Source organism: Sardina pilchardus, chromosome 19, assembly GCF_963854185.1.
Source record: "Sardina pilchardus chromosome 19, fSarPil1.1, whole genome shotgun sequence".
In the NCBI taxonomy this organism is placed as follows: Eukaryota; Metazoa; Chordata; class Actinopteri; order Clupeiformes; family Clupeidae; genus Sardina; species Sardina pilchardus.
The window spans coordinates 11,855,123-11,881,443 of NC_085012.1; the positions used below are offsets into that span (position 1 = coordinate 11,855,123).

At 44.0% G+C, this 26,321-nt stretch overlaps 3 protein-coding genes across 5 annotated transcripts in view; 2 read left to right on the forward strand and 1 right to left on the reverse strand.

Moving 5' to 3' along the window:
* Positions 1-3,095, forward strand: part of top1mt (DNA topoisomerase I mitochondrial) — an 11,779-nt gene extending 8,684 nt beyond the window's left edge. For both annotated transcript variants that reach the window (XM_062521504.1, XM_062521505.1), the window contains 6 exons: positions 226-294; positions 456-570; positions 1,088-1,215; positions 1,757-1,851; positions 2,262-2,411; positions 2,753-3,095. In XM_062521504.1, coding sequence (XP_062377488.1) covers positions 226-294; positions 456-570; positions 1,088-1,215; positions 1,757-1,851; positions 2,262-2,411; positions 2,753-2,855 — 660 coding nt within the window. In that variant the 3' untranslated portion in view covers positions 2,856-3,095. The remainder of the gene's footprint in view (positions 1-225; positions 295-455; positions 571-1,087; positions 1,216-1,756; positions 1,852-2,261; positions 2,412-2,752) is intronic.
* A 7,181-nt stretch (positions 3,096-10,276) lies between these two features.
* On the forward strand, positions 10,277-15,875 carry LOC134065715 (protein APCDD1-like). The gene is made up of 5 exons (XM_062520727.1): positions 10,277-10,697; positions 11,078-11,243; positions 11,471-11,990; positions 13,957-14,281; positions 14,727-15,875. Exons 1-5 carry the CDS (start codon positions 10,637-10,639, stop codon positions 15,164-15,166), a joined length of 1,512 nt encoding a protein of 503 aa, XP_062376711.1. The 5' UTR covers positions 10,277-10,636; the 3' UTR covers positions 15,167-15,875.
* On the reverse strand, positions 15,860-25,854 carry vapa (VAMP (vesicle-associated membrane protein)-associated protein A). 2 transcript variants are annotated; one of them, XM_062520728.1, is made up of 6 exons: positions 25,688-25,849; positions 22,837-22,989; positions 21,790-21,893; positions 21,202-21,282; positions 18,561-18,740; positions 15,860-17,112 (listed from the first exon to the last, which is right to left on the reverse strand). In XM_062520728.1, exons 1-6 carry the CDS (start codon positions 25,743-25,745, stop codon positions 16,951-16,953), a joined length of 738 nt encoding a protein of 245 aa, XP_062376712.1. In that variant the 5' UTR covers positions 25,746-25,849; the 3' UTR covers positions 15,860-16,950. The 2 variants fall into 2 exon arrangements, with proteins under 2 accessions (XP_062376712.1, XP_062376713.1); XM_062520729.1 differs by lacking the exons at positions 15,860-17,112; positions 18,561-18,740 and adding an exon at positions 18,747-19,917 and having other exon boundaries at positions 25,688-25,854.
* Positions 25,855-26,321: the final 467 nt, after the last annotated feature.

The following is a 26,321-nucleotide window of genomic DNA, read 5'->3' on the forward strand; positions in this document are numbered from 1 at the left end:
TGCATGTGCATCATGGGAGTCCTACAGCGGCCTCTCTGGCCTGTGATTTAATTTTGATCGGAGGAACCTGGCTTTAGTGGATTTCGCTTGGGGTCGTATATCATAAGCAGGGTTTATGCTGGCATGGCCCTTAGAATACAAATTCCTTCCCATACTCTAAACCATAACAATTTGTGAAGCAGTTCAACTCGAATGTTGTCTGATTTTTGGTTTTGTATTTTACAGGTTTTCAAAAGCTTGAAGATATTTATGGAAAACAAGGACCCTGAGGATGACCTCTTTGACAGAATCACTGTAAGATTCATACTGTCCTGTGTTTCTTATGACCCCCCCCCCCCCCCCACACACACACACACAAATACAGTTTATAGTCCTGTGTGTGTGTGTGTTTGCAAAAAATATGCCATCATGAAACTTTACTCCCTTTGCTTTCTTTTGGTGTGTGTTCTCCCAAGACGGCTTACCTCAACAAGAAGCTGAACGAGTGTATGGCGGGATTGACGGCCAAAGTCTTCCGAACTTTCAATGCCTCCACTACCCTACAGGACCAACTCAGCATGCTGACCAAAGGTGATATGGGAGTTGAGTGTCGAGTGACCTTTGCCCTGTTTAGCTGGAGCAGCATTAAGAGTTCTTCAGTAAAAAGTGGGACTCCCAGGGATTAGCATCTTTGTGCCCCTGAACAGGTGATGGAGCACTTACCACCTGGATTCCTGAAGTTAGTTTATCACAATCATTCTGGATAAGATAGACGATCGTCAAAGTACAATTGATATGTCATGTAACAGTAACACTTAGGAAAAAGCTCATCTTTTGATCAGGGCCTAGTATGAGAAATGTGTGTATGACCACTCCTGCATGACATCCCATTCTATCAGTTAGATGTGGAAACAACAACCTTTGTGTGTACGGAGAGGGACACTGCCATTATACGCTCCCGTTTCCTTTGTCAGTTAAACACATTGATCATCCGTCATCAACACACATCATCCGTCCCTTGTACTGTTTTCTGTTACCTGAATTTGTCTCTGTGGAGGAGAGCAGCGCTTGTTTACTCCTCTGACTCCCTCTCGGTGCGTTCTCTCAGAGGACATGACGGTGGAGGAGAAAATCCTGTCCTACAACCGGGCGAACCGGGCTGTAGCTATACTGTGCAACCACCAGAGGGCAGCACCCAAGACATTTGAGAAGTCCATGCAGCTCCTGCAGGAGAAGGTAGGCAGCGTTTTGTTCTGTGATTGACAGCCCTAGGGCACCTGCTGCGCAGTGAGGTGTAGGTTGCTATGTTGAATGTGTTTACTTGTCAGTTTTTCAGGGTAGAATATTTTTTCAGATTGACTGTCATTTTGTGGATACATTAGAGAGATGCTGGAAAGTTAATTTTTTGACATTTACAGAAAAAGTATTGAAGCTTGTCATACATGGTATAAACATTGAAAATAAATAGAAAAAACATATCACAAATAATGCATCTGGTTAGAGAAACTGCTGTTGACTACTGTGAAATGATGCATAAAGAAAATGGTATTTTATGGAATTTTTTAAAATGTTTTAAATGTCTTAACACGCATCGGTTTTCAGACCGGTTGTTTACTTGTTCGGATGTTGTTTATTGTAATGTTTAGGTTTTTGTTTTTAGGGATTTTATGTGGTCACAGGCACCATAAAGCCGTATCAGTCAGTACCTTGTGGAATTTTAAAATGGGAAGCAACACACGGCTGTTTGCCAGAATAAAATTTCAGTGCTCTGCTCTAGATTCAGAAGAAGAAGGCGCAGATAGAGGAAGCCAAGAAGGAGCTGAAGAAAGCCAAGAAGGCTCACAAAGAGCACCCATCTGACAGATCCAAAAAGTAACAACCCCTTACCTCGCCCCTCCATTTCTGTAATACTTCAAAATATCTCCCAAAAGACTCAGAGAAAGCTTTATCTTGACAGTCATGTTGTTTTTTTTCCGCCTCTCTCTCTCTTGTGCTCACACTCTGGATATATTTCTCTTTTGCTCACCCTGCTCTTTCTCACTCCCTATGTGTCTTTCCTTTCACTGACTGTCTGTCTCGGGCTGTCTGCGGTGCCCTCTCTCTCTCTCCTTCCTCTCTCATTCGCTTCCTCTTTCAATCTTCTTTTCTCCCTCTCGCTCTCCTTTCCTGTCTCCCCTTTCAATGTTCATACACTCTCCTTTTCTCGCCCTCTCTCTCTCTCTTTCTCTGTCTCTCTTTCCCTTTTCATCTCGCTCATTCTCTTACTCTCTCTCTTTTTTCAGACTGATAGAACTGAAGGAGAAGGCACTGCGGAGGCTGGAGGAGCAGTTGAAGAAGCTGGAGCTTCAGGAGACGGACCGCGAGGAGAACAAGGTCATTGCCTTGGGCACGTCCAAGCTCAACTACCTTGACCCCAGGATCTCCGTCGCCTGGTAACTGCCGCTCCTCACACACACACTCACTCACACACACACACACACACTCTCTCACACACACAGCTCGCCTTTTCATAGGCTCGGCTAGAGACCCAGTAGGAATAAGGATTTGAGGGTGTCTTGTGATATCAAAAAGGTTTTTTTGATATGACTGTATTTCAAAATTTATATTGAATTCTGTCCCTCTAAATTTAGATTGAATAGCCAGAGCAATGGCATTTGCTGCCTTTTTTAATATATTGGAAATGATTGCTTCGAAGGATAGGTTTTATGTTCTTTCGTAAGGGTGGCAAAATGTGTAGGCCATTCTGATGTGTTTTGTCTTTTTCCATTTGCAGGTGTAAAAAATACAATGTCCCCATTGAGAAGATCTATAACAAAACCCAGAGGGAGAAGTTTGCCTGGGCCATTGACATGACGGATGAGGACTTCCAGTTCTAGACAGCGTTGCAAAAGTTATTTTCTGTGTCTGGCACTGCCGTTTTTTCTGTTGTACATCAGTGTAGTATTGTGGTATATTGTTTTCTTTATGGATATATTTGTGGAATAAGTCAAAAACCTTAATTTATCCTAATACCTATTTCTCTATTGCTATACTTTTCATTTTTATGTAAAAATATTGTCTTGTTTTTTTTCCCTTCCCCCCTTCTGTATGGAAATGAAGTCTGTGAAATGAAACCAGTTACTCTTGTCTAGTGTATTCTGTTGATAAGCACTCAGTGTTACACCGAGGGAAGCACACAGAGCACCATAGCGAAGCACCCCGGCTTTTGCGCAATGTGACATCATCCTCGGCACTCTCACCAAATATCTGAAATATTTCTGCTGCTCTGGCGGGTGCAGGGATCCAAGCTGCAGGCAGTAGGAATGCAGCAGGATTTCACTGGGATTAGGCTCCCCGAGGAGAGGTCGGGAAGTTGGGTATCCGAGGAGAAAAAACGGGAAGGGAACATCTGGGAATGATAATGTTGTTTTGGATGCAGTCCTGCAGGAATTCTGCACAGCCACAACTTCTTGTCTAGTCTCTCTCTCTCTTGTTCTCTCTGTCTCTCTCTCCCACTCTCCTTCTCTCTCCCCTCCTTCCCTCTTCCTCTCCCTCTCCAGATCTGTTGTGGCTAAGGTCATGTTGTCTGCCTCAACTCTGTCTTTGTTATACAATGTCCATGTTCTCGACCTTCAGTGTCAGAGGTTGTGAGAGTATGTGTGTGTATGATCACTCCTGTTGCTTGAAGGCAAGTCGGGTGTAGACTTGTTGGTTGCTTTCTCTGCACTCGGTAGCCTTTGAAAATCGTGCAGAGAACTCTCTTCACATATTGTTACCATGGAGCTGCCTGCGCTGCGTTTCCATGCATGGCTGAGTTAGAGACTGGCACACGCATCAACATCAGCTCCTCCGTCATTGCGAAACCTTAGTTTCCCTACTAAATCAGTAGACTGGCTGAGACACGCCAGCACTGACGCCACTAATTCATTAACACGCAGTATCTTACACCGAATCTTAAAGGTGAAATCCACTGTATATCTGCAGAACGTGTCAGAGCTCTAAGAGACACACGTACTGTTTTAGTACTGACATTTTCAATTGTACATCAAGGGTATTTTCAATGGCGAATAATAGTAGCTGTTACATTTTCAGGCCTCTTTAACTCCAAAGGCTTCAAACAGATCCAAGGGATTAAAAGGAGGCCCTATTTCTGTTAGTAAACTGGAGAATAACTCCGGAATGAATCCGGAAAAGTTGTGTGTCTGCGAATTCCCATCAACTTCCCTTCAATTCATAAATATTCCCCCGCCACAAGTGAGGCCTGGGCCCATCTGCACAGGCTGTGGTTGGTGCGCTTGGCAACGCCACATCAAAGCGCCCCGCCGCCCCTCGCGAAGGAAAAAGAGGAAATCTGGGACAAAGTCTCCTTCCCTGCAACCCAACCACACATGTGGCGACGAGGAGGAGTGCAGCACTTTGTTATTTAGCGACACACACACACACACACACGAGCTGCACAAGCGTCTCGGTGGTGTGGAAGTCTGTGAAAGAAAGCCACTGCTGCAGCGCCTCTGCTGTCCCTGATCCATGAATGCTGAGTCGTCTGCCATTTTGATGTCTGCTCCCCTTTTTCCTCCTATAGAAATGGGTTATTAGACAAATAGAGAGATGGAAGATCTAGTTTAACAGTCTTGGTTGGCATGAAATATGGAAAACATGGGGAATGTGCATGTGTGTGTGTGTGTGTGTGTGTGTGTGTGTGGTACTGTTGACTCTCTTTGTTGTCTGAAGGGCAGTGGTAAATATCACGGACTGTGTTGATGCAGCTGATACGTGAGGGAGGTAGATCAGCCTGACCTTTTCAGTAGTCGGTTTGCACCTTGCATTGCTATCCAAGATCTCCACCATGTTAATTCTTCTCCATCCCAGTAAGCCCTTCATCCCTACAATGTGTTTCTGTTGCCCGCTAGGACTGTCTTATCCTAATCTGTAGTCTTAAGAGTTCTGCGGTCTTTTTCAAGGCTTTTTTTCCTCTCGTGTTTGCACAGGGGATTAGAAACTAGGGTTAGGCTGTTACAACAGGCTTAGGTAGAGAAGGAAAATAAAAACTGATTTAAAAACTAAAAAAAGAAAATACATCTCACAATTACTTGAGTTTTTTTTCTTTCGGGGAGAAAACAACTGTGTTTGTCAAAGAGTGGAGGAAAACTGTAGGCCGGATTTCCCTCAGAAAAAATCTTTTGATCAAAGCGCGGTGCTAGCCTGCAGCATTGTTTTGGAGGGCATTCTTCACATCGAGTTGCGAAGGAGGTAGCCAGCTATCAGACTTTGATCCCAGTTGTTGCCACTGCTTTTCTCTTAGCCTCTCTACGGAAGAAAACCTGAGCTGGATGTCCATTGTTCTACAGCCGTGATTGAAGTTTGAGGCTGCAGGAAGGATGGAAACCTCGATTCACCATACAGAAATACACACATGCACTTGTGTGTGCGCGGAGACACACAGGCACACACAGACAGACACACACACACAAGCACAGTCATACAATTTTATGGCTTTGTGCCATTTTATGGAGGTTGGCTCAACTCAAACCTCTACTGGGCCATTCTCGTACTCCTCTGAAAGCAGTATACAGTGCCTATAGAAAGTTATCATACCCTTTTGAAATAGTTACTTTTTTTGTCTTACAGCCTGAAATCAAAACCCATTTTTTAAAAAAAATCTTTTCCAGTTTTATTTACAAATGTAGCTGTACAACATCAAAATAATGAAAAAAAAGTCAACAGTTCTGAAAATTAATAAAAAATTAAAAACTAGAATAACAGGGTTGGAAAAGTCATCATACCCCTGACTTAATACTTTGTAAAGCTTCCTTTTGCTTTCATTACAGCCATCAATCTGTTTGGATATGTCTCTATTATAGCTTTGCACACCTAGATAGGGGAATATTTGCCCAATTTTCCGTGCAGAAATGTTAAAATTTAGTTAAATTCTGTAGGGAATGGCGATGGACTGCTCTCTTCAAGTCAATCCACATATTTTCTATAGGGTTTAAGTCAGGGCTCTGACTTTGCCACTCAAGGATATTCACCATCCTATCCTTAAGCCACTGCTTTGTTCTTTTGGCAGTATGTTTAGGATTTTTGTCGTGTTGGAAGGCGAATGACCTCCCCATCCTCAGCTGTTTAGGAGAGGGACGCAGGTTTTCCTCAAGAATTTTGGTGTACTTGGCAGCATCCATTTTCCCTTCTATCCTGACCAATTGCCCAGTCCCCGCTGAAGAGAAACATCCCCAAAACATAATGTTGCCCCCACCATGCTTCAAAGTAGGTATGGTGTGTTTTGGGTGTGTTTGGGTGTGTATACTGTGTTTGGTTAGCGCCTGGAGCTCAGTCCAAAAACTTCAATCTTAGTCTCCAAAAAGTTCGATCTTAGTCTCATCTGACCATATAAGCTTTTTCCACATGGTAGCAGAATATTCCAGATGTGTTTTTGCACTGAACTCCAAGCGCAATGTTTGGCGAAAACCAACACAGTACACCACCCAAAACACACCATACCTAGTGTGAAGCATGGTGGGGGCAACATTATGTTGTGGGGATGTTTCTTTTCAGCAGGAACTGGGCAATTGGTCAGGATAGAAGGGAAAATGGATGCTGCCAAGTACACCCACATTCTTAAGGAAAACCTGCGTTCCTCTCCTGGACAGCTGAGGATGGGGAGGTCATTCGCCTTCCAACACGACAATAATCCTAAACATACTGCCAAAAGAACAAAGCAGTGGCTTAAGGATAGGATGGTGAATATCCTTGAGTGGCAAAGTCAGAGCCCTGACTTAAATCCTATAGAAAATATGTGGATTGACTTGAAGAGAGCAGTCCATCGCCATTCCCTACAGAATTTGACTAAATTTTAACATTTCTGTACGGAAAATTGGGCAAATATTCCCCCGTCTAGGTGTGCAAAGCTATAATAGAGACATGTCCAAACAGATTGATGGCTGTAATGAAAGCAAAAGGAAGCTTTACAAAGTATTAAGTCAGGGGTATGATGACTTTTCCAACCCTGTTATTCTAGTTTTTAATTTTTTATTAATTTTCAGAACTGTTGACTTTTTTTTCATTATTTTGATGTTGTACAGCTAAATTTGTCAATAAAACTGGAAAAGATTTTTTTAAAAATGGGTTTTGATTTCAGGCTGTAAGACAAAAAAAGTAACTATTTCAAAAGGGTATGATGACTTTCTATAGGCACTGTATAATGAAAAACTGGTATCATTAGTTCTTTGAAACGCCTTGGGACGCGGCACCAGCGAGCTTGCATGTGGAACTTTTTCAGAGGACCGTAGCCAGAGAATGACATTTCGCCTCTAAAGTCTGAGGCTGTTTATGTCTTCCAGTCCCTCATCGGCATAACATATGTCTGCCACATTTTTGGTGTTTGAACAACACACATGACTCATTTTCATCAGCCTTCCCCATCCAGCTCTGGCCTCCCGCTCACCACAATGAGGACCATCCAACTTTTGTACCCTTTTCTGTTGCCAGTTAACCAAGTAAATATTGTACAGTTTTTGTACATTGCAGAAGGATCAGAGTTCCTTCAAATTGTTTTATTTGAATGGGGTGATTTTTGAGGGATGATGTGAGCGAGGCTCTGGAACCCTTGGGGCCTCTCAGAGAATTCCCATTGGCCAGTCACACTTTTTTGTCTTGACACTGCTCCCTTTTTTAAAGACTGGGCTTGCTCATAATTTTACCATCTGTATATTTCACGACACTAATGATGTGAATCTGTCGTCTCCACTTCGACATATAATGATTACGCTAGACAGGATGTCTTTGAAGGGCCCAGAATTATAAACATATCCACATTCCTCATCTTCTTCCTCTTCTTCTTCTTTTCCCCTCACATATCAAGTCAGCCATTTTTTCCAAGTTTATCTCCTAAGTCAGCCAGTATGGGGTCCCAGTTCTTCCTTAAGTCCCAGTAATAAAATTCCATTTGTGCTTTTTCTTCTGAAGGCACTGTGTGAAGAGGAGGTCAACTAAGCCTTCACAGTGTGTCAAGGTGACCTCTGACCCCTTTGGTTGCCATCACTACTGAGGACAAAGGGTGTGAGGATTCCATCCCTAATCAGCGGCCGGCTCCCTCGTGAGCGACAGAGGGATTCTATTCACCACGGACCTTTGGCTGCTCTTTTCATCTCCTTCAGCTTCCTCCTCCACCTCTTTCACTGGTACCTTATTGGCCCTCTTGCTCACCCATGGCGTCCTTACTTAGTGAAACTGGAAATTTAAATCCAATCCTTGCTGACTTTTCCATCCATTTGTGATTAAAATGTGTAGATTGAGGTGTTATGCCATTGAGGTTCTGAATAGGGTTGTGAATTTCCTTTTTTTCTCCTTTTTTTTTTTTTTTTTAATAACATAGCCCTGGCACTTAGTAATTTGACAGATCTGTCCGGTCTGCTCCAAAAAATTGTCTACTTTATAACTCTCCAGCAAAGAACATTGAGAAACTTTATGGTCTGGCAAAACCGAAGTGAAATTTCAATTCCCTTATCTACAGTACTTCCAAAGCCATCTTTATAGGCGACTATGTTTACTCACACGATCCAATATTTATTTTTGCCCTCTCCGCAAGTAACGTTTTCACCTTTGAGCATCAAAGGCCCATGCAATGCAAGCATGTTTTCATTAAGAAACACAAATGCCCTCAGCAAGTATATTTTAGTCTTGTTAAATATGCTTAGGCTCCCAGATGGTTTAGCGGGCGAACGCTATGCTTTGCTAGCAGCCTGGCGGACAGCCAGGGAGAGCACAAGGAGGACTCTCTGCTCACCAAGAGCAAGCACAGCAAGGTGAGACATCAAGCCGGCGACTAAAAGGCCATTTAGGAGAGAACTCTGGACTGATATTAGTTATGGGCCATTTTTCACATCTCCTCTCTGACGCCTTGGCATTTAAGAAAGAGTAGGTGATCAAATCACTGTCTGACAGGCTCATATTAAAAAATAAATCTTTGAAAGTGTGATATGTCGTGTATGATATTCTGATAGATACTGTATATCCCAAGAGTCTTATAGGACAATGTAAACCAATACAATCACCTGACACACTCTATGCATTGCTGAGGGGAATGTGCAGAATAAACTTCACATCTGTACATATATAACTGTTGTACAGCCAACAAGGATACTTTATTTATTTATTTATCCTTTATATAACCAGGTGAGTCCCATTGAGATCTTGCATCTCTTTTTCAATGGAGCCCTAGGATACATGACCCCCACCCATAACTAAAGGGAGTGGTCACTCTCCAGACTTTCAGACACATTTGAGTGAATTAGGAGAAAGGAAGAATTTAAAACAGAGAGGCCCAACTTTAAACACTTTCATTTCATAGATTAAAAACCAGACTCCAACAGCTGAAGGAGGCATTTCTCATTTTATATATATGAGTTCATATTTAATCTCCCTCCAGGATAGATTTCAGAAGTTATGAATGCTAAAGCTTTTTTCAGATACAGTTTTCTCCCCAGAATGTTGTAGAATGAATCGAGTTGGATGGGTTTTTGGCCACGTGTTGATAGATATTCTTCCCACACCTGAATGTGAGTCACATTTATACTTCAGCAAATAACCCTATTCCTGTGGGGTTTGCCTACAAGAAAATAAGAAGGAGAGATGAATTGAGGCACAATATGGAATTTTGCAGCTATAGAACTATGGCATGCTCTGTAGATTCATTGCACATCAATAATGAAAAGGAATATCATATTAAATATGCAAGTAAGCATCTGAATTATGCATATCCTGAGATTGACTGTATGCCACAGGTGAAATGCTATATCTTGGCACAGCTCTGTGTGATTTATGAAAAAGAGAATAAACTTTAGTTTCCTTGTATCCTTGAACATGGACGTATCTGTAAAAGAGCACCACCACACAATTACGCATATAACTTGTGCTATTCTCAATAGCCATGACTCACTCATGTTGACGGTTGTCACTCTGTGACTACTTACCCCAGTAGGCTACACTTTCACGTGACATTTTGGAAACATCTGTCAAGAGAGGGGGGAACAAAAGCCTCAGCGTTAAAGAACTGTGATAACAGTCCAAAGAGGCGAATGTGTTCTCAAGGCGATTACATGGGAAAGACTCGGTTTGACGGGAGGCGCAGGGTTCATATCGTGACAGTGCCCTCCCCTAAGATCTCTGTTTTAAAGGCGAGCAGTGGGTGGTTATGACGCGCAAACGCGTTCTAAAGGGATAAGTGGATGATGAAACTGAGATAAAAGAAGAGATATTTTGTCTCGCACAGCATTTCAGATATTTCTCCCGCGCCGCATTCCGTTGGGGTTCCCTCCACTCTCTATAAGAAGATTCGATCTAAAAAGTTCTTTTTTTTTTAACCCGGACAACTAACGCTAGACACGTCTCTATGCAACAACGGTGACTCTCCACACTATGGAATGATTCTTAAAGCGCAGATGGCAGCTGTTACGACTAAACGAAGAACATTTAAGTAGCCTATATGGATCAGTGTTTTGGAGGATGAGGGTAGAAAAACGAACAACATACCTGGAGTAACTTGTGCAGTTTGGAGGAGAGTCCCTTTTTCACAATTGACCTTGGTGTCTGGAGTTCATCTTGATCATTGCCATTTCAAAGAGCTTCATTGCACTCTACTGTCGACTATCGAAATCATATTTTGGATCTGCGTTCATCCGAGATGGAGTTACTTCTGCTGTTCAGTTTAATAACTTTCCCTCTGGCAATGCGCTTGAATGTTGGTGAGTAACTTTGTTCTTGAAGTCGAGCCTTGGCTACTCTCGACACATTGTGTTCCAACAGAATTATTTTCACTGAAACATAGGCTTATGCTTGCAAATGTTGAGTAGGTTTCAGAAATTCTTTTGAATTCACTCTGTAAAAATAACGCGTAATTGTACTTTGCATAAAAAATGAATGTTCTGATTCGAGAAGCCATCCCCGTTGGATAAAATACAAAAGCATGGGAAATGTTATAACTCAACGATAGTTTTCGAATTGTCTGTGTGTACGGGGACATGACAGCCGGTACTGCATCACGTTGTGCCGAGTGGAACATGCTCCCTCGTCTACCTCCATTGTATACCAGTAGCTTTCCTGAGAAAAGCCTTACCTCCCACAGGCAGTGCCGCAGGGTCATCACTTAACTCTGTCAGCCCGCTGGCTTCTGGGAGGAACATTGGGAGGCACTCCACTGAATGTCACCATATGCTGAAACATCTTTATAGCGGGGCGCAGGTCACTGTGCACATGCCGCCAAATATCACCGGCCAGTGGGTCTCCTCTAGGTCAGTCACTGCACTTGATTTTGAATGCTGATTGTGTAATTGCTTTGAGATTGTGACAACGGCTGGGAGTGGTAGTGAGTTTTCAACTAATGATAATTGTCATAGCCTACAGTCAGTGGGTTTCTCTGTGCTCAGAGACTTGAATTATGGAACTGTAGACTGAAAGTGGAATATAATTACGCACGCATGCATTAATATTGTATATGCTCTTTATTTTATTCCTTCAGCTGTGAGGTGAGGCCGGGACCAGAATTTCTCACCAGGTCTTACCGGTTCTATCACAACCACACCTTCAGCGCTCTGCAGTTCTACTACCGGGACAATCACTGCACCGAGCCCACATACTCCCTCCTCATCCAGGGGAGTGTACATGTGCAACAGTCCTCCTGGGCCATCCGCGGAGGAACGGAGGCGGACTACCAGCTCAGTCGCGTCGCGCTGGTGAGCCACACTGCTGAGGCGGCAAGAGACCTCAGCGCCAAGCTGAGCCGGGATTGCGGGTTCGATGAAGCTTTGAAGCCGGAAGAGAGCTACGAGCTGTGGGACCCGGCGACGGGACGTGACTGCACGGGGCCACTGGGCTTCAGCATGCAAGAGCTGCTGCTGCTGCGGGTGGAGAGGCACTATCGCCACGGTGACCCCGACAGCCAGACGAAGGAGCTGCTCCTGGGAGACTTGCACACCGACGTCTCCCGCAGGAGGGTCCACAAGCCCTCCAGCTACCAGCCTGCGCTCCTTAGCATCAAGGTCAGCATCTCAGGGGCCTTCCAGGTGCTGATCCAGCATCGGGTTTTAAGTGAGATAGAGAGGCTTAGGAAAAGATAAACCACCAGGGGAAACCTTCACCTCCTCCTCAGTCTCCACTCCATAAATTCACCTCTCACCGAGCTTTTTACTGATGATGAGCAAGCAACAACAACAAAAAAATCCAAAACGAAACGATAGATTTAAGAATTTATTAAGAAATGGAACTATTACAATTTTGCTCACCAAGCCTTAAAGTTACATGGTCTGCTCATGGTCTAGCCAAAACGCCTCATGTGGTTTCTCGTGTAGGCTACCAGTCCACTTGAAGGGGGTCTCATGCAGAGATTGATCACAGGGCATCTCTGATGCCTTTCTTGGTAGATCAGTGTTGTGCGTCATGTCACGTCGGTGGTATACCTACGCAGAGGCGATATCAGCCGAGGTTTGTAAAGGTAACGATTTTGGTAGTGCAAGAGCGTGCCCACAGTGGCGTTCCGGCACGTACCCCGCTACCCCTGCGCGCGCGCCCTTCAAAGGGAATTGGAAATGCCTCTGCACGCGGCGCCGCGCTGATGCTCCGCGCGGATTCTGTGCGTGCCTCCGGCTCCATCACAGGGGCTTGGCTAATCTGGAGCCAGACCAGAGAGATGGAACGGGGCTTTCTGAAGGATTTATGCCTTTCATGTGTGTCTGTGTGTGTGAGTGAGTGAGTGTGTGTATGCGCGCGCGCGCTCGCGTGCGTGTGTGTGTGTGAGCTCACTCACACTCCTCTTCCATGCATTTGCTGGCACTGGCAGTCATTTTGATGCCCGCTTTAGAGGAGAAAAAGTGAAAAAAGAAGCGCTAGTACATGAAATATGTAATGCGATGGTAATGAGTTTCTAGTACAATCTGAATTATTTATGATGGATGACTCAAGTAAGGCTTGGCAAATCATTGGCTGTCATCGGTTTGCCTGCCCCCCCATTAAAAACCGTGTCTGTCCTCATCGCTCTCAGAAGTCCTCTGGCCCCTCCACATTTGATTGATATCGTATGAATTAAACATAGCTTGTAATTACACTCGCACTCACTAATGAAGTGCGGGCTATAATAATGATATCAGAGTAGTGCGAACCCTCTGAACCTCTGCCGTTTTTGAACCTGTAGCCAAACCGCATGCTTTGTTTGAGTAAAAAAAAAAAGAAATGAAGCCTCCGGCCGAACTCCCTCGGGCGTTGTTGGGGGGTTAACCACAGAGCCACCCCCCCGACACAGTGATTGTTTTAGTGCAGTCAAATGTCCGAGGTCTATCTGTAGTAAAGCCAGAATTTTCCCAGCATATGAAATAACAGAGTCCATGCCAGCCTCTTCATGCTGTGGGCTAGAGGGCTGGTCAACTGATTGATTAAAATTTAAACAAAGGTTTCTCCTCTGTGTGGAAAAATAAATTGTTTATTTGTATGGCTTACCACCACAACCTTCTTTGGAAATGTTAGTGTTGAAACTTAAATGCGAGCAAGACTTTGCTCAACATTCAAGACACACACATGTGGTGACATTTTGTGATTTGGTCTCCCCAAACATTCCTTTAAGTCAGGCTGATGTGAGAACACAACTCTTACAAAAGCAGCTCATTCAAGACCAGCTGTCGCCTGTTAAAAATGAGAGAGTGCTGATTGCTATGCTTCAATTATCTTTTGAAATTTAAGTTAGCCTTGAAAGTCTTAATTTGAAACTTTGGCTCCAGTAGTGATCACATCCAAACTTAGCAGCATCTCTGATTCTAATTATTTGTGGTTGGTGTTGTAATGGTGCAGGCCTGTAATAAATTGACTAGACACTATTGTCTGCAGTTAAACCATCAACAATAAAAGCAAAGGGCTAGCGGTTAAAAACAATATTGTTTGGCTGTTTGAACTGTATTTCAAACAGCCATGTTATTATTGCCCACACTAACCAAAAAGGCCTGTTTGTCTTCTCTGCAGCACGGTCACGATCACTCCTGCATCGTTTGCCGGATCATCTCCCGGGGGAGTCTCCAGCAGCCCCCCTCCCTGCCCCCACAGGCCGACTCTCCGGTCAGGGTCCAGGGCCACTGGGTGAGCCAGCGCTGCGAGGTCCGCCCCGGCGTCCTCTTCCTCACCCGCCACTTCGTCTTCCACAAGGACGGACGCACCTGGGAAGGACACTACTACCACTACGCCGACCCGGTCTGCAGGATGCCCACCTTCAGCATGCACGCCATCGGCCATTACAGCCAAGGGCAGCCGTCGTCCAAGGTCATAGGGGGCACTGAGTTTGTCTTCACAGGTATGGTCAATAAGCTCTGTGACTGCTGTATGTTGCTGGACAACAAGTTCAAGTTTATTGTCATACACTTGATAAGTGTAATCAGTACTGACATTCTTAGCCTTGGAACCCCAGTGAAATAAATGGGAAACAATATTAAGAAGAAACAGTATTTAAGTAGTAATTTAAAGTCTGAAGCACAGAGGTATAATCTAAAGTGTCAAGAGATAAAACGCTGTGGAAACAATATACACAGTGATGTAAAATGACGGGTCTGTTTTTGTGTATAGACGTATATGAGACAAACATAATACTTCAGCATATGTTATTCTTTCCAGTAATTACAACCCTAGTTCCCAGTCTGTAATAGTTCTGTGCATTTGGCTAAAGAGGTAAACATGGAGGCTCCTCCAAGTGCTTGACCCTTGACCCTTGAGTGAGTTGAATGAGATGTTTTCTCCCCCAGTAACTCAGATGAAGGTGACCCCTATGGACCTGGCCACCACGTCCCTCCTCAACATCTTCAGCGGCGACGAGTGCGGCACCGAGGGCTCGTGGCGTCTGGGCGTGGAGCAGGACGTCACCCCCACCGCGGGCTGCGCCGCCCTGGGCATCCGCCTGCCCCACACGGAACACGAGCTGTTCCGCGTCGAGCGCGACCTCTCCGGCCGACGTCTGCTTTACAACGGTCAGCGGCCCACCAACGGCTCCAGCCCCAACCAGCCCCACAAAAGGGCCACCTCCTACCAGCCTCCGCTGGTGCAGTGTGTCGTGGGCACCCAGGGGGGCACGGGTACTGGGAGGGAGGGCGACCAGCACTTCAGACTGGGCAACGGGCACTGCTCTGACCGCCGGTTTTGTCTCTTCACTCTCATCTGGGCCCTTACGATTTTGCAGATAATATAATCCACACAAGACTGCAAGGTCCCATGCTTATTATGGTCATTTCGAGTGTGGAACATCCTTGGATGGACAGATAAAAGAAAAGGATGTTCACTTTGAAAAGTATTTTTTTTGTTGAAGGTTTCAGACATTTCTGTTTTGAGAGAACCTTTCTGGGGGAAAAAATGGACGCAAGGGACCTTGTCCTCCATCTAAGACTGAAGTGGATGATGTACAATCAAACAAACTGCTCAGCCATCTTTGCCGCATAAAGCTTGCAATGATCAACAGACTGTCGTGAACAGAACTGGGAATGCGTGTGCCAAGTTTATGTGATTTCAGCAGTCTGTGTTGGGTGTTGTTTGTCTAAGCTGTTTACAAAAGGGATCAAAAGAAAGCTAAAATAAACATTTAAGTGTTACACAGAATGCCATGGTATTCAAAACAGTACATTCGCCTAAAGCTAGCAAACCACCAAATCTGTCCAACAAATATAATGACATCATCAAAGCTACTTGTAAATAGTAAATTCTGTATCAGGCTTTATTTGTGTATATACTCAGGATACTCAATAAATTCTATGGTCCTCTATGCTTGTAATTAGATGCTGTATTAAACCTACTTCTAGAGACCAGAATACATTATGTGAAACATTGATGTCCGAAAAGCACACAGAGACACACACACACAGGCAACACAAAGAGAAATGAAGACATGTTAAAGAATGTTAGATATTTTATTTAATCTTATTTCATGTTAAATATCATGGGACAGGATTGTAAAGCATGGAGTTCTTCAGTCAACATTTGCCTCACACAAGTCAGGATATTCAATTTATGGAAGGATAAATCGAAATGAGAACAAATAATATTTGGAAGCCATGTTTTTGTGTCTATGTGGTATCAGAAAAAAATAACATGTACAGGGAAGAAAGCACCTATTTTCCAGGTGGAGTCTTCACATTCATTGAGAAAAATAAACATTTTCAGAACTTACTGGAGTATTTTGATGTCGAACCCCACAGAGCAACACGAAGCAAAGTCTTTTACATTTATTTCTTTAGAGTATTGGTTTATTATTTCTTCAACAGATTAAAATAACATGTACAAGACACTTAAAACATTCTGTGCCACTCTCATTAAAACCACAGAGAGACAGAGACAGAGAGAGAGAGAGAGAAAGAGAGAGAGATGGAGAGAGAGAGAGAGAGAACAATTCAAATTTATTATTTATTGTTTTGTGAAATTTCCCCACCAAGGTCTCTACACAGTACCTCGCCCTTATCGTGCTACTGCTGCTGTGACAGATGGAAGATTTTTTTCCCTTTCCCGCTCATTCCAACCAGCCCTTGAAAACCCAATCCCTCACCACAAAACAAACTGTAAATGAGAACAAAAACAAAAACAATAACAATAGGATAACCTTCATTCAGCTCATCTGTGAGAACACATGTACTTGTCTGTGTGTGTGTGTGTGTGTGCGCGTGTGTGTGTGTATATGCACTTCTCTGTTTAATAACCGCGTGTCGTGGAGGAGGTGGCAGGCCACGTTTGATGATTTTGTACACAGGTACGTGCGGACCACAACGGACCATGTTAACCACTGATGACTTTGGGTTGAATGAGAACACACGTGGCGGCATTTTCTTGTTGTTTTTTGTTGTTGTTGTCGTCGTTGTTGTCGTTACCCCCTCCAGGTTAGGAAAACACTGGGGAAAGGGGTTTGGGGGGAGGGGGGGTTGGGGTTGGGGGAGGAGAGGGGGGGGAGCAGGTCGTGGACAGACGGTTGTAGTTCGCCTTTCTCATAATCTACAAGATGAACTTCCCCAGGAAGAATCCGATGAAGATGGCAGCGATGACGACGAGTAGTGAGGGCAGGGAACTGGAGCTCTGTTGCTTACTCATCATGGCTCCTGAATTTGATACCATGTTGTCAGGTCGCAGGGCCTTGCGCTGTCTCAAGCCCTCATCCTGAAGAAAAACGGGAGGGGGAGAAAGCATATTGTGAGCCAGCCTGTACACACCACTCCACAACTCTGTATCGACTTGGAAGTGTTTAAAAGCATCTGCATTTAAAGGTGCACGGGCGCTAAAATGCTGGTGCTTTTGACAAAGTCGGAGCATTGAAGCTTTGCCAGCGGAAGCATTTTGTCTCTTTAAGAGTAAACTGGGGAAGGATATCAGAGAAGAACGCTGACGGCTTGTAATTACCATGCGTGTCCCTACACCTGTGTCGCACCGAAAAAGGAAAACTTCTTAAGCGGTGAGATGTGGCAGAAACCCTCCGCGCTCGGTGTGCTGACAAGCCCAGCTCCGGTGCTGGGAATGTATGATTCATCTCAAATCGTGACTATGTTTCAGAAGCCCTTCCTTTCAGACATCAAATCCCGTCCTGACGTGAGCTCGGCGCTCAGGATACTGATGTGGAGGAATCTTAAATCTCCTGTTCCTCCACCTCTGTGCCTCTTGCTTCAGCCGTCTCTCCCGGCCCCCCTGCCTCCCTCTCGGAGCGTTACTTGCCAAAGAGTTGAGAAGCTTGAAACGCCAATGTGTGCTTACTGCAGTGTAGCACTTAAGGATTTGGTTTTTACAGATAGAATGCCAACGAAGAGAGACGATCTGACTTGCATATGCCCCAACACCCAGTGGACGTTTTTTCACCATTTAGTGCGGTTACTACACTTCTGACAACAGAATATCAAGTCCTAACGAAGCACCTGGGAAGCATCTAGAAAAGACCAGATGAACGACTACAATCTTGATGACTACACCCAATAGGTCTTAGATGAAGGGGAACTGACCATTCAATGACGAATACCATCTATGATTGCTGCATTTTTTTCCTGACACATTTGTTTTATCATGAAGAGAGAGCCTTGCAACGAGATGGTGTGACTAAATTGATATTTGCCTTTACAGAAATGCTGGGTACATGTTTGTGTGCCAGGCATAAATGAGAAATAGAACATCAAGATGGTGTGCTTGAAAAAACAGAAAAAACTGAAAAAACAGCAACACAATTTTTTTTTTTTTTTCAGTCAATCAAGAATCTATCTCATTGCGCAAGTCAATGTGCATGAAAACAGCTACAGTACGTGCTGACATAGAACATTCTGATCTCAACAAGCTCATGGCTTACAGCCTTTGCTATGAAGGATCACACATGATTCACACATTGAATTGGCGTTGCGTGCAATTATTCTTTCTTGCAATGATGGATTATGAATAATATGGATGATGGGTGATGAATAAAATGCTGAAAAACCTCAAAAGCATATGACTTGCAAAACAAAAGAGGGGCTGAGACTTCCAAGATAGTTTCTGAAGTGACCTTGTGGACACGAATGCAATCCACTACCTCACTTTCGCACTTTAAAAAAGAACAGAGTTCTAAAACCTGCACAACTTTTGAAGGTTACCTTGAGTTGCCTGTTCTCCTCTGCCACTCTCGCCACCTCAGACTGCAGCCTCTTGCATTCCTCTTGGAGTTTCTTCCTCTCCGTGTCGTCCAGAGACGTGCTGGAGGGCTTGGGGGCCGACGTGCCGTCCGGTTTGGACACGTGGAGGGCGGGTGCGGATTTGGTTACGTCGACGTCATTCTGCAAGGACCAGCAAGGTGAGAGTCTTGAGAGGTGTGCAAGGGCCCAGAAAAAACTACGGCGTCAGAAAGCAAAAGTCCACCATTTCCGACCACTCGCCAAGACGGCTGATTCTAATTAGCACAACTCTACAGCTTGGTAAGTCGGCTAATTAAATTCTTTCTCTAATGAATCAATGCTTGGTAGGACTTCAACTTTCTGAAGCTAGTTTTCTACCTCTGGTGCTGAGCAAGCCTTCCCCGTGGGGTTCCTCAAATCAGATCCTAAGAGTCCTAAGGCCTCATGCATCTCCTAACCTCCCTCAACACCACTATTAGTGAACATTGCTCTTCAAGTCATTGCATTGTTTTTTTGTTTTCCTTCTTCAACTTTGTAATCAGATTTTTTTTTTTTTTGCCCAGATTTGAGGAACACCACAACAGACGCACTCTGGTAATTCACAGGCACACATGCCAGACAAACACTCTAGTCTTTCTTTCATGGTTAATTAGGATCAGTTTCACTGATGTGTGTGAGGCATTGTGATGTTTCTGTTAGTACGGCTGGAGTTAATTACTCTCCAGGAGAAGAGCTAAACTACTCTGATTCATCTGCTTAGGCCTTTTAAGTGAATAACCACTAATTTAGTCTGTAAGTCTGTAAATTAGCTGGTAATTTTGTGCCGAATCCTCATAGGACTTTGGATTTTCCCCTTCACTGACATTTTTAACTGCCGACAAGGCCAAATCAGCAGTTGGCGAACATGGCATGTGTTGAATAGCAACCTTGCATTTTTTATCTCTACATTAATCTGTCTTCATCAGGAATTTTTCAGACACACTACAAACAGTCTCTTGAGTTATAAAAATACTTACAGCCCTACTGCGGCTGGTGGCAGGACCTGAGGAAATGTTAGCTTCACTCAGGGCTGCATCCTGCCATTTTTTTTGGTCTAAAGCCTTACCCGTGACTCTAGCTCTGTCTCCCTGCCACAAACCTTCCACTTCCTGCCCTTCACTCTACCGGCCTGCTGTGACATGTCTGGGACGTCGCCCACTTCCTTGGGGTCGTCCGCGGCCCTGCGGCCCAGCGGGGTGAAGAAGTCGCCGGGGGTCATAGCGGCCTTGTCGCCGAGGTACTTGGGCACCTTGGGGGTGTACTGGGGGGTGCTGAGCCCTACAGGCCTGCTCCTGAGGTTCTGGTGGGGTGGCAGCCAGCCAGGCAAAAGGGTGGAGGGTATGGAGGGGTAAAAGGAGGGTGTGGGGGGGTACAAGCAGCATGCAAATCACAAGCAAGGTCTACAGCAGATCATTAAACAGCCACAAGGCCCTTAGCGCAAAAGATACCAGACTGGAATCATGGACTGACAACAAAGGCGAGTCACAATGCTGATCCAAGGTGCCCAAAACACTGTATTGTTTCCTCACGATAAAACTCTCCGCGGGGAGAGGCGGAACACATCACTCAGCTCTCCCTTAATGTTTCAGATGAGATCATCATCAACCTCACACCCTAATCAAGGACGGAGCCAGATCAAGGACAGGACCAAAACATTACAGTGTAGTGGGACCCCGGAGAACATTCTACATTAAAGGTGCAGTCTGCAATTTCAATAACATAAGCTAACGCTTCCTGTCAAATTTAGAGAAGTATTCCTCTCACTCCTCTAGCTGTCTGTTCAGCTTCGGCACTCTTTTTCAGCAGAGGTGTTCGATTCCTTTGCGCTGTATGTAGGAGAAATTCCAACCGTGGCCAATCAACAACCAAACCGAGATGTAACACAACACGACGTGGGAACTGTGCACAGATGGCTGTCAGCAGTTGCAGACACGCCTCTAGTATTTGTACACAGCTCTGCTTCTGTAAATGGCAAACAAACTCAGAGGATCAGGCCTGGACAGTCCCGGCTAATCAACGTGGTACTTCCGCAGCACAGAAGGGCGGGGTGCAATTTGATTGCCCGTTGAGTACAAATATCATCAACCTTTTATGAAATCGAAACCGAACTGCAGACTGCATCTTTAAGCCATCGTTTAAGGATGTGGGCTTCTTGGCACAGGGTTAATGAAGGTTAATGGAAAAGAGAAACGATAATGGCTGTAATCATGATGTTAGTGGACACCGCTGGTCAAAGCAATATGTGCATAGCTTCCATTAATGATTGTACCTATGTGAATGAAGAGGAAAAGATGCACCTACAGCCAGGACAAGAGAGAGAAGGAGAGAGAGAGAGACAGAGAGTGCAGACCAGCCTTGTAGGACGTGCCATAGCAGCGTGAGAGTCTCTGTGAGGAACAGAGTCTGTTGCATTATAAAAGAGCCCTGAAACCACAGCTAAATCAGAAGCAGCAGCAGCAGGAGAGGCGGCAGCGGCAGAGGCGTCTACCAGGCACACAGAACAAGGAGCTCCAGGGCCGCGCTAAAGGGCCAAACGCTCGAGGTTGTGTCGCAGCAGTCCGCCGATGCGGACGTCTCCACTTACCACTTTATCGTTTTCAGAAGGCATCTCAAACACGCATCGCAGCTTGGAGTCCATCAAGTCGTCTGGTTTCGCCTCTTTCCACTGTGAGATGTAGACATGTAGACAGTTTTGTGCCACGCATTTGATAAATAGCACAATATGTAAGTGATCTACTAATATTTCCTATTAGACATGGGTCAATGATTCCGTAAAACTGTCAAGCACTATGATATATGGGTACTCCTCTACAGAAGTCATTAACAGTAGGGTTTTCACTAATACACACCATGTCACTGACTGTTCTTTCTGCATGATATAACGCAGAGATGAGCTTGCGTGATTAACATTTAATTTTAATAGGAATTTTGTGCATGTTAAAGATTCATTAACCATTAAAGAAAGAACATCCATTCGTTTATTTATTATTTCATCAAAGAAATCAATGGAAAGTACATACACTGCCATCTACTGTCAAATGTCTTGAATTGCAGAAAAACACATGCCCAATGATTTTCTGAAGACCCATTTTCCACTGTGCTATCAAAGGCCTACAGCGGCTGAGGAGAGACTCAGCTGCTCTCAACAGGAGAACTTGAAAGAGTTTCTTACCATTCCTTCAAGGTCTGGGACATTGGGGGGTGCGAAAATGGTCTGCACCATAAATTTGTGTTTACTTTTTTCATTTGGATCATAGTCAAACGGCTGCAGCATTACTATGGAGGGGAAAACAAAACAAAAAAAGAGTTGTGATCAATCCCACGTGGCAAGAAAAGCAACAAAAACACAAAACTCTGACTCATTAGATATCTAGTTCTAGATTTACATTTACTGTAAATAATGTAGCAGATGCTTCTATCCATAGTGACTTACACATCTCAATTATATTACAAGGGTCCTTCTCCCGACATCAACTTGGGGTTAAGTGCCTAGCTCAAGGGCAACACAGTAGAAGCCAGGAATTGAACCCAGAACTTTTCAGGCTACTGCATCCTGGCCTAGCCCTATTAGCCACTATGCTACAACTGGCTCATTCCCCACCGTCCTCTCTTGGTAGCCTACTGCTTGACAACCACAGGGTCCTACAGTTGTTTTTATTTGTTTATGCATGACCACGTGATTACTGTACAACATTTGCATTTAAAGTGATCCCATAGACAGATTTTTTATTGTGATACCATCACTTGATAAACAAGCCGACAACAAGTAATATTATCATGAAATGAATGCAAGGCTAGTTTTGCCACCGCAGTCTCCCGTATCGGTTAGTGTAATATGCCAAGAATATGCTATTTATGACGCATGCTCGTAAGTCCTCAGAGTGCCCTCTCCTTTAGAAAGGCATTCTTCATAGACCTTGACAGATTTCAGCTTACATTTGGCACGTCTTGACAAGACTATATTAGTAACAGCGTCAATTTATCATACTCCGATTTAGTTGCCGACACAGCACTGTCACACAGTCCCAATTCAGACAGACAGAATCAACAGTACTCAAATTAGACAGCCAAGTGATGTGTCAGTTGCAAAGGAGACCATTAGATATGATTGCTGGGCAATCACACATTTAAAAATTGATGGCCTTGAAATGTAATATGTTGGTCCCTGACTCCTGATGACTTGGAACACACTATTTCGGCAGGGACAGGCAGCTCTTACCTGAGACCGTGACGGCGGCCCCTGGGTCAATGATACCGCTGTTTGGCCGTACACAGTACCGCCGCGGTGCAGTGGTCTTCACTTTGAAGCATACTTTTCTGTCTGAGGGGTTCCTCAGCACGAGGTTTGTGGTCACGACATCTGTGAAGGGACCTGCCAATCGCAAAGAGAAGATGATGAGGAAAAAGAGAAGAGGCGGGTCTACTAGGCACATGGCAAACATGAAAACTGACAGCACAAAGCCATGACTGAATCGTTTAATAACTGGGATGTCCTACAGCAAAGTGAATAGGAACTGAGAACATTGTGTAGGCCTAGGACATTCAGTTTCACACATCAAGCCTGTTGCAGAGTCCATAAAGCAATTTGTGCAGAGGTGCAGTACAGACAGGCAGTGTTGCCAGTCAGTAGCCTTTATGCCTCCTACAAAAACAACATGCGTCACAAACACTTCACTCCTGGAGCAGGGTCATGCCTTGTAAGACATGTGGCCCCAACATTTGTCTTCCACCATGAAAGCTAGCCAGTCAGTGCAATTCTGAGCCAAATGTAAGACTACCTATGTCCATGCTTGAGTATGCTCAACACGTGTTTTGACTATGCTTGCATAAAACCAAATTGGTAAACAGGGCTTGCCAATGACACAGCTGAGGCATGAAAAAGCTTGTTAAGTTCATATCATATTCACAAGAGAAAGAAGTCCTAATTGTGGTCAATATGCAAAAAATATAAATTTCCACAATTCACTCAATGTTAATGTATAAGAAACAAATTCAGACAAGAACAACTCTCTTGTGTTTCAACACTTCTCCTTTATCAGAAACTAGTAATGCCTTCCCTTCACTGCTAGCCCAGTCTATATTGTATTATTATTGATTATTGCATCATCTCTATTGCTTTATCCAGAATGAATGATTTTCCATTCCAGTTCAATCATACTTGGAGGTGGTGTAAAAAATTGCTGAGGGACATCTAGGCAACTTCCCCTCAAGAAAGTCACAAGGTATTCATACAGCTGAATATTGCATTGTCAGTCCACTCACAACAATAAAGAGGCCATACTCTCACATTCACACAGTTCAATGCTACACCCAGCGTTTCCTCAAACAAGTTGACACATAGTTTTGGTGAAAAGCAGGAACATGGGCGGTTGGAAGTTATGCGAAGGCCACCTTATAAGCTCCCTTTTGTCTCACACATACCATATGACCAACACAACCACTTCTCCACATAGGCTCTAAGTGTTAATATAATCCTAACAAATTCACTGTTTACTTAACTACCTAAAGTACAGGGCAGGTGATTCAACTTAACTCCACTGGCAAAATAGTACTCCACTCATGTCCCAGTTAGCGGATAGAAAAACATAAGTGACAAACCCCTCATGTACACAAAAACACATTGAGGAAACACTACTGAAATGAGAAATGGGAAATTTACTAGGGAAGGGTGTCAATAGCTAGTTTGCCATCTTTAACTCCAACCCACTGTACATGGCAGACCATATTTGTTAACTGTCATTTATTAATATTACTGTGTGTTAGCCTAAGCGTTACCTAGTTATCCAACTGTTTGAATTAGCTAACGTTGTCTTTCGACGATATAAAGTGATAGGAGGTGATAGCTAACGTTAACCTACCTTACTAGATGACAAAGGTTAAGTTACGTTAGGACTTATCAGGTCTTTCCTTCCATGTCAACCTGTCCTCGTGAAAAATCAACGACCTCTGAATGTTTGCTTTAGTTGACGTTACTCCAATGCAATCGAGACGAGATAATATGGATAGCTAGATAACGACGAATTAACAGTGAGTAACACAGCTAGGCTAACTTGTAAAGGTTTAGCTGAATATCGGAAGTTGCCACTGATGCTACTAGTTGGCCTCCACCGAGCAAGAATCCCACCAGTAAACGACAGCAGTTGTGTTGGAAATTAAAAGAGCACATTTGCCAACGTTAGACGGACCGTAGCCATTTACTTCACCTAAAGCGTTAAAAACTATTAACATAACGTTAACGTTGCCGTTCCCATCACATAGCTTTACATTAACATTAGCTGACTATTAGGTAACGTTATGATACGTTAATGTTATGGTAAGCTCCATTTAATAGAGTTTTGGACGTTAGCTACCGCTTTACTAGGACCTACCTGGTGGCAAAGAGCAAACCAGCCAGGTTGCCATTGACAATTTGAGTCACAGAGCATAACAAACTTCGTTGAATGCTACAAATCATCATCATTACCATCATCATTAGCTAACTACATTCACGTTAAACGTCTCACACAGCCGAAGCCTACGGGAAGACTGGGTGCCCTTAATAGGTAAAGTTAACGTTTACAACCCAACTAGTTCCATAATTAGCTAAAGCCTGTAACGTAAACGTTAGCTGGTTCGCTGTACACTTAGCTAGCTAGGGTCAGCAAGATTAGCTAACCTTGCAAACTCTAACCTAGGTGGTAGCTAACGTCAGTGATCTCTTCAACTTGCTTCAGTACAATCGGCACTTTGACAATGACACCATAACGTTATAGTTGTCATAGATAGTCAGCCAGTCATGTGTCATTAAACAGATACACAGCTGCCATGAATGTACTGAACCATCAACACTGAATGCAGTATTTGGACTTGCTAGCTTAAGGCCTTAAAAATCCCCGCTCCTTTTCGCAAAATGGCGGCGGCCGTTGACAGGTGGCTATCGGGGTTGTAATATTATCTCTCCGGTGAATTGCTAGCTACTAGTGAGCGAGCTGGCTAGCTGGGAGAAGTTGTTAGCTAGCCTTAAGTTAGCTAGCCAGCTAATCCACTGCCAAAAACTGCCCATTCAAGTAACAAGGATAATGTTGCCGTACCTTTAAATTTGAGATCAGTCGATGGATCAAGAATTAAGATCTGCTCCGATTTGGACATGTCTGCTGTCAAGTATTAGCTACAGATTGCCGAGCCGAGTAAACGTATTCGCCAAAAGCGCACCGACTTTCACCAGGCCAGGGGACGAGCACACGAGTACAGTTTCGGCGGCGCGCATCAATATGCACGTCACCGTCGAAAAGAGCCCAGGTAAAAGTGTAATTTAGTGATTACAAAATCATCAGATGAAGAAATGTGATGCTTAATCTCACTTAAATCGATGAATCCATGTGCATGAAGCCTGAAGGACATCGATTTTTTTGATGCCATGCATGTCAGCTGTTGTGAGTATTTTACATAACAACAATTTAATGCAAAGTGGTGAAATCCCATCTCGATCACTGCAGTGCTTGCCTTGGACATTTGTGACATTTCTTTTGATGTGGTGTTAACCTCAGGTGTGATTATTCAGTGGACTGTTATGTGTGCATTTAGCGTGTCATTCCAACATTCATGTGCTAAAATATTATTTAAACCTGTAACCTTAATGTCATGTTGAAGTTTGAGAAATATTTATTTTGGATTCCTTTCCGGTGTGTCATTTACTACGCTTTCCTCTAGGTGGTGTAGTTTTTT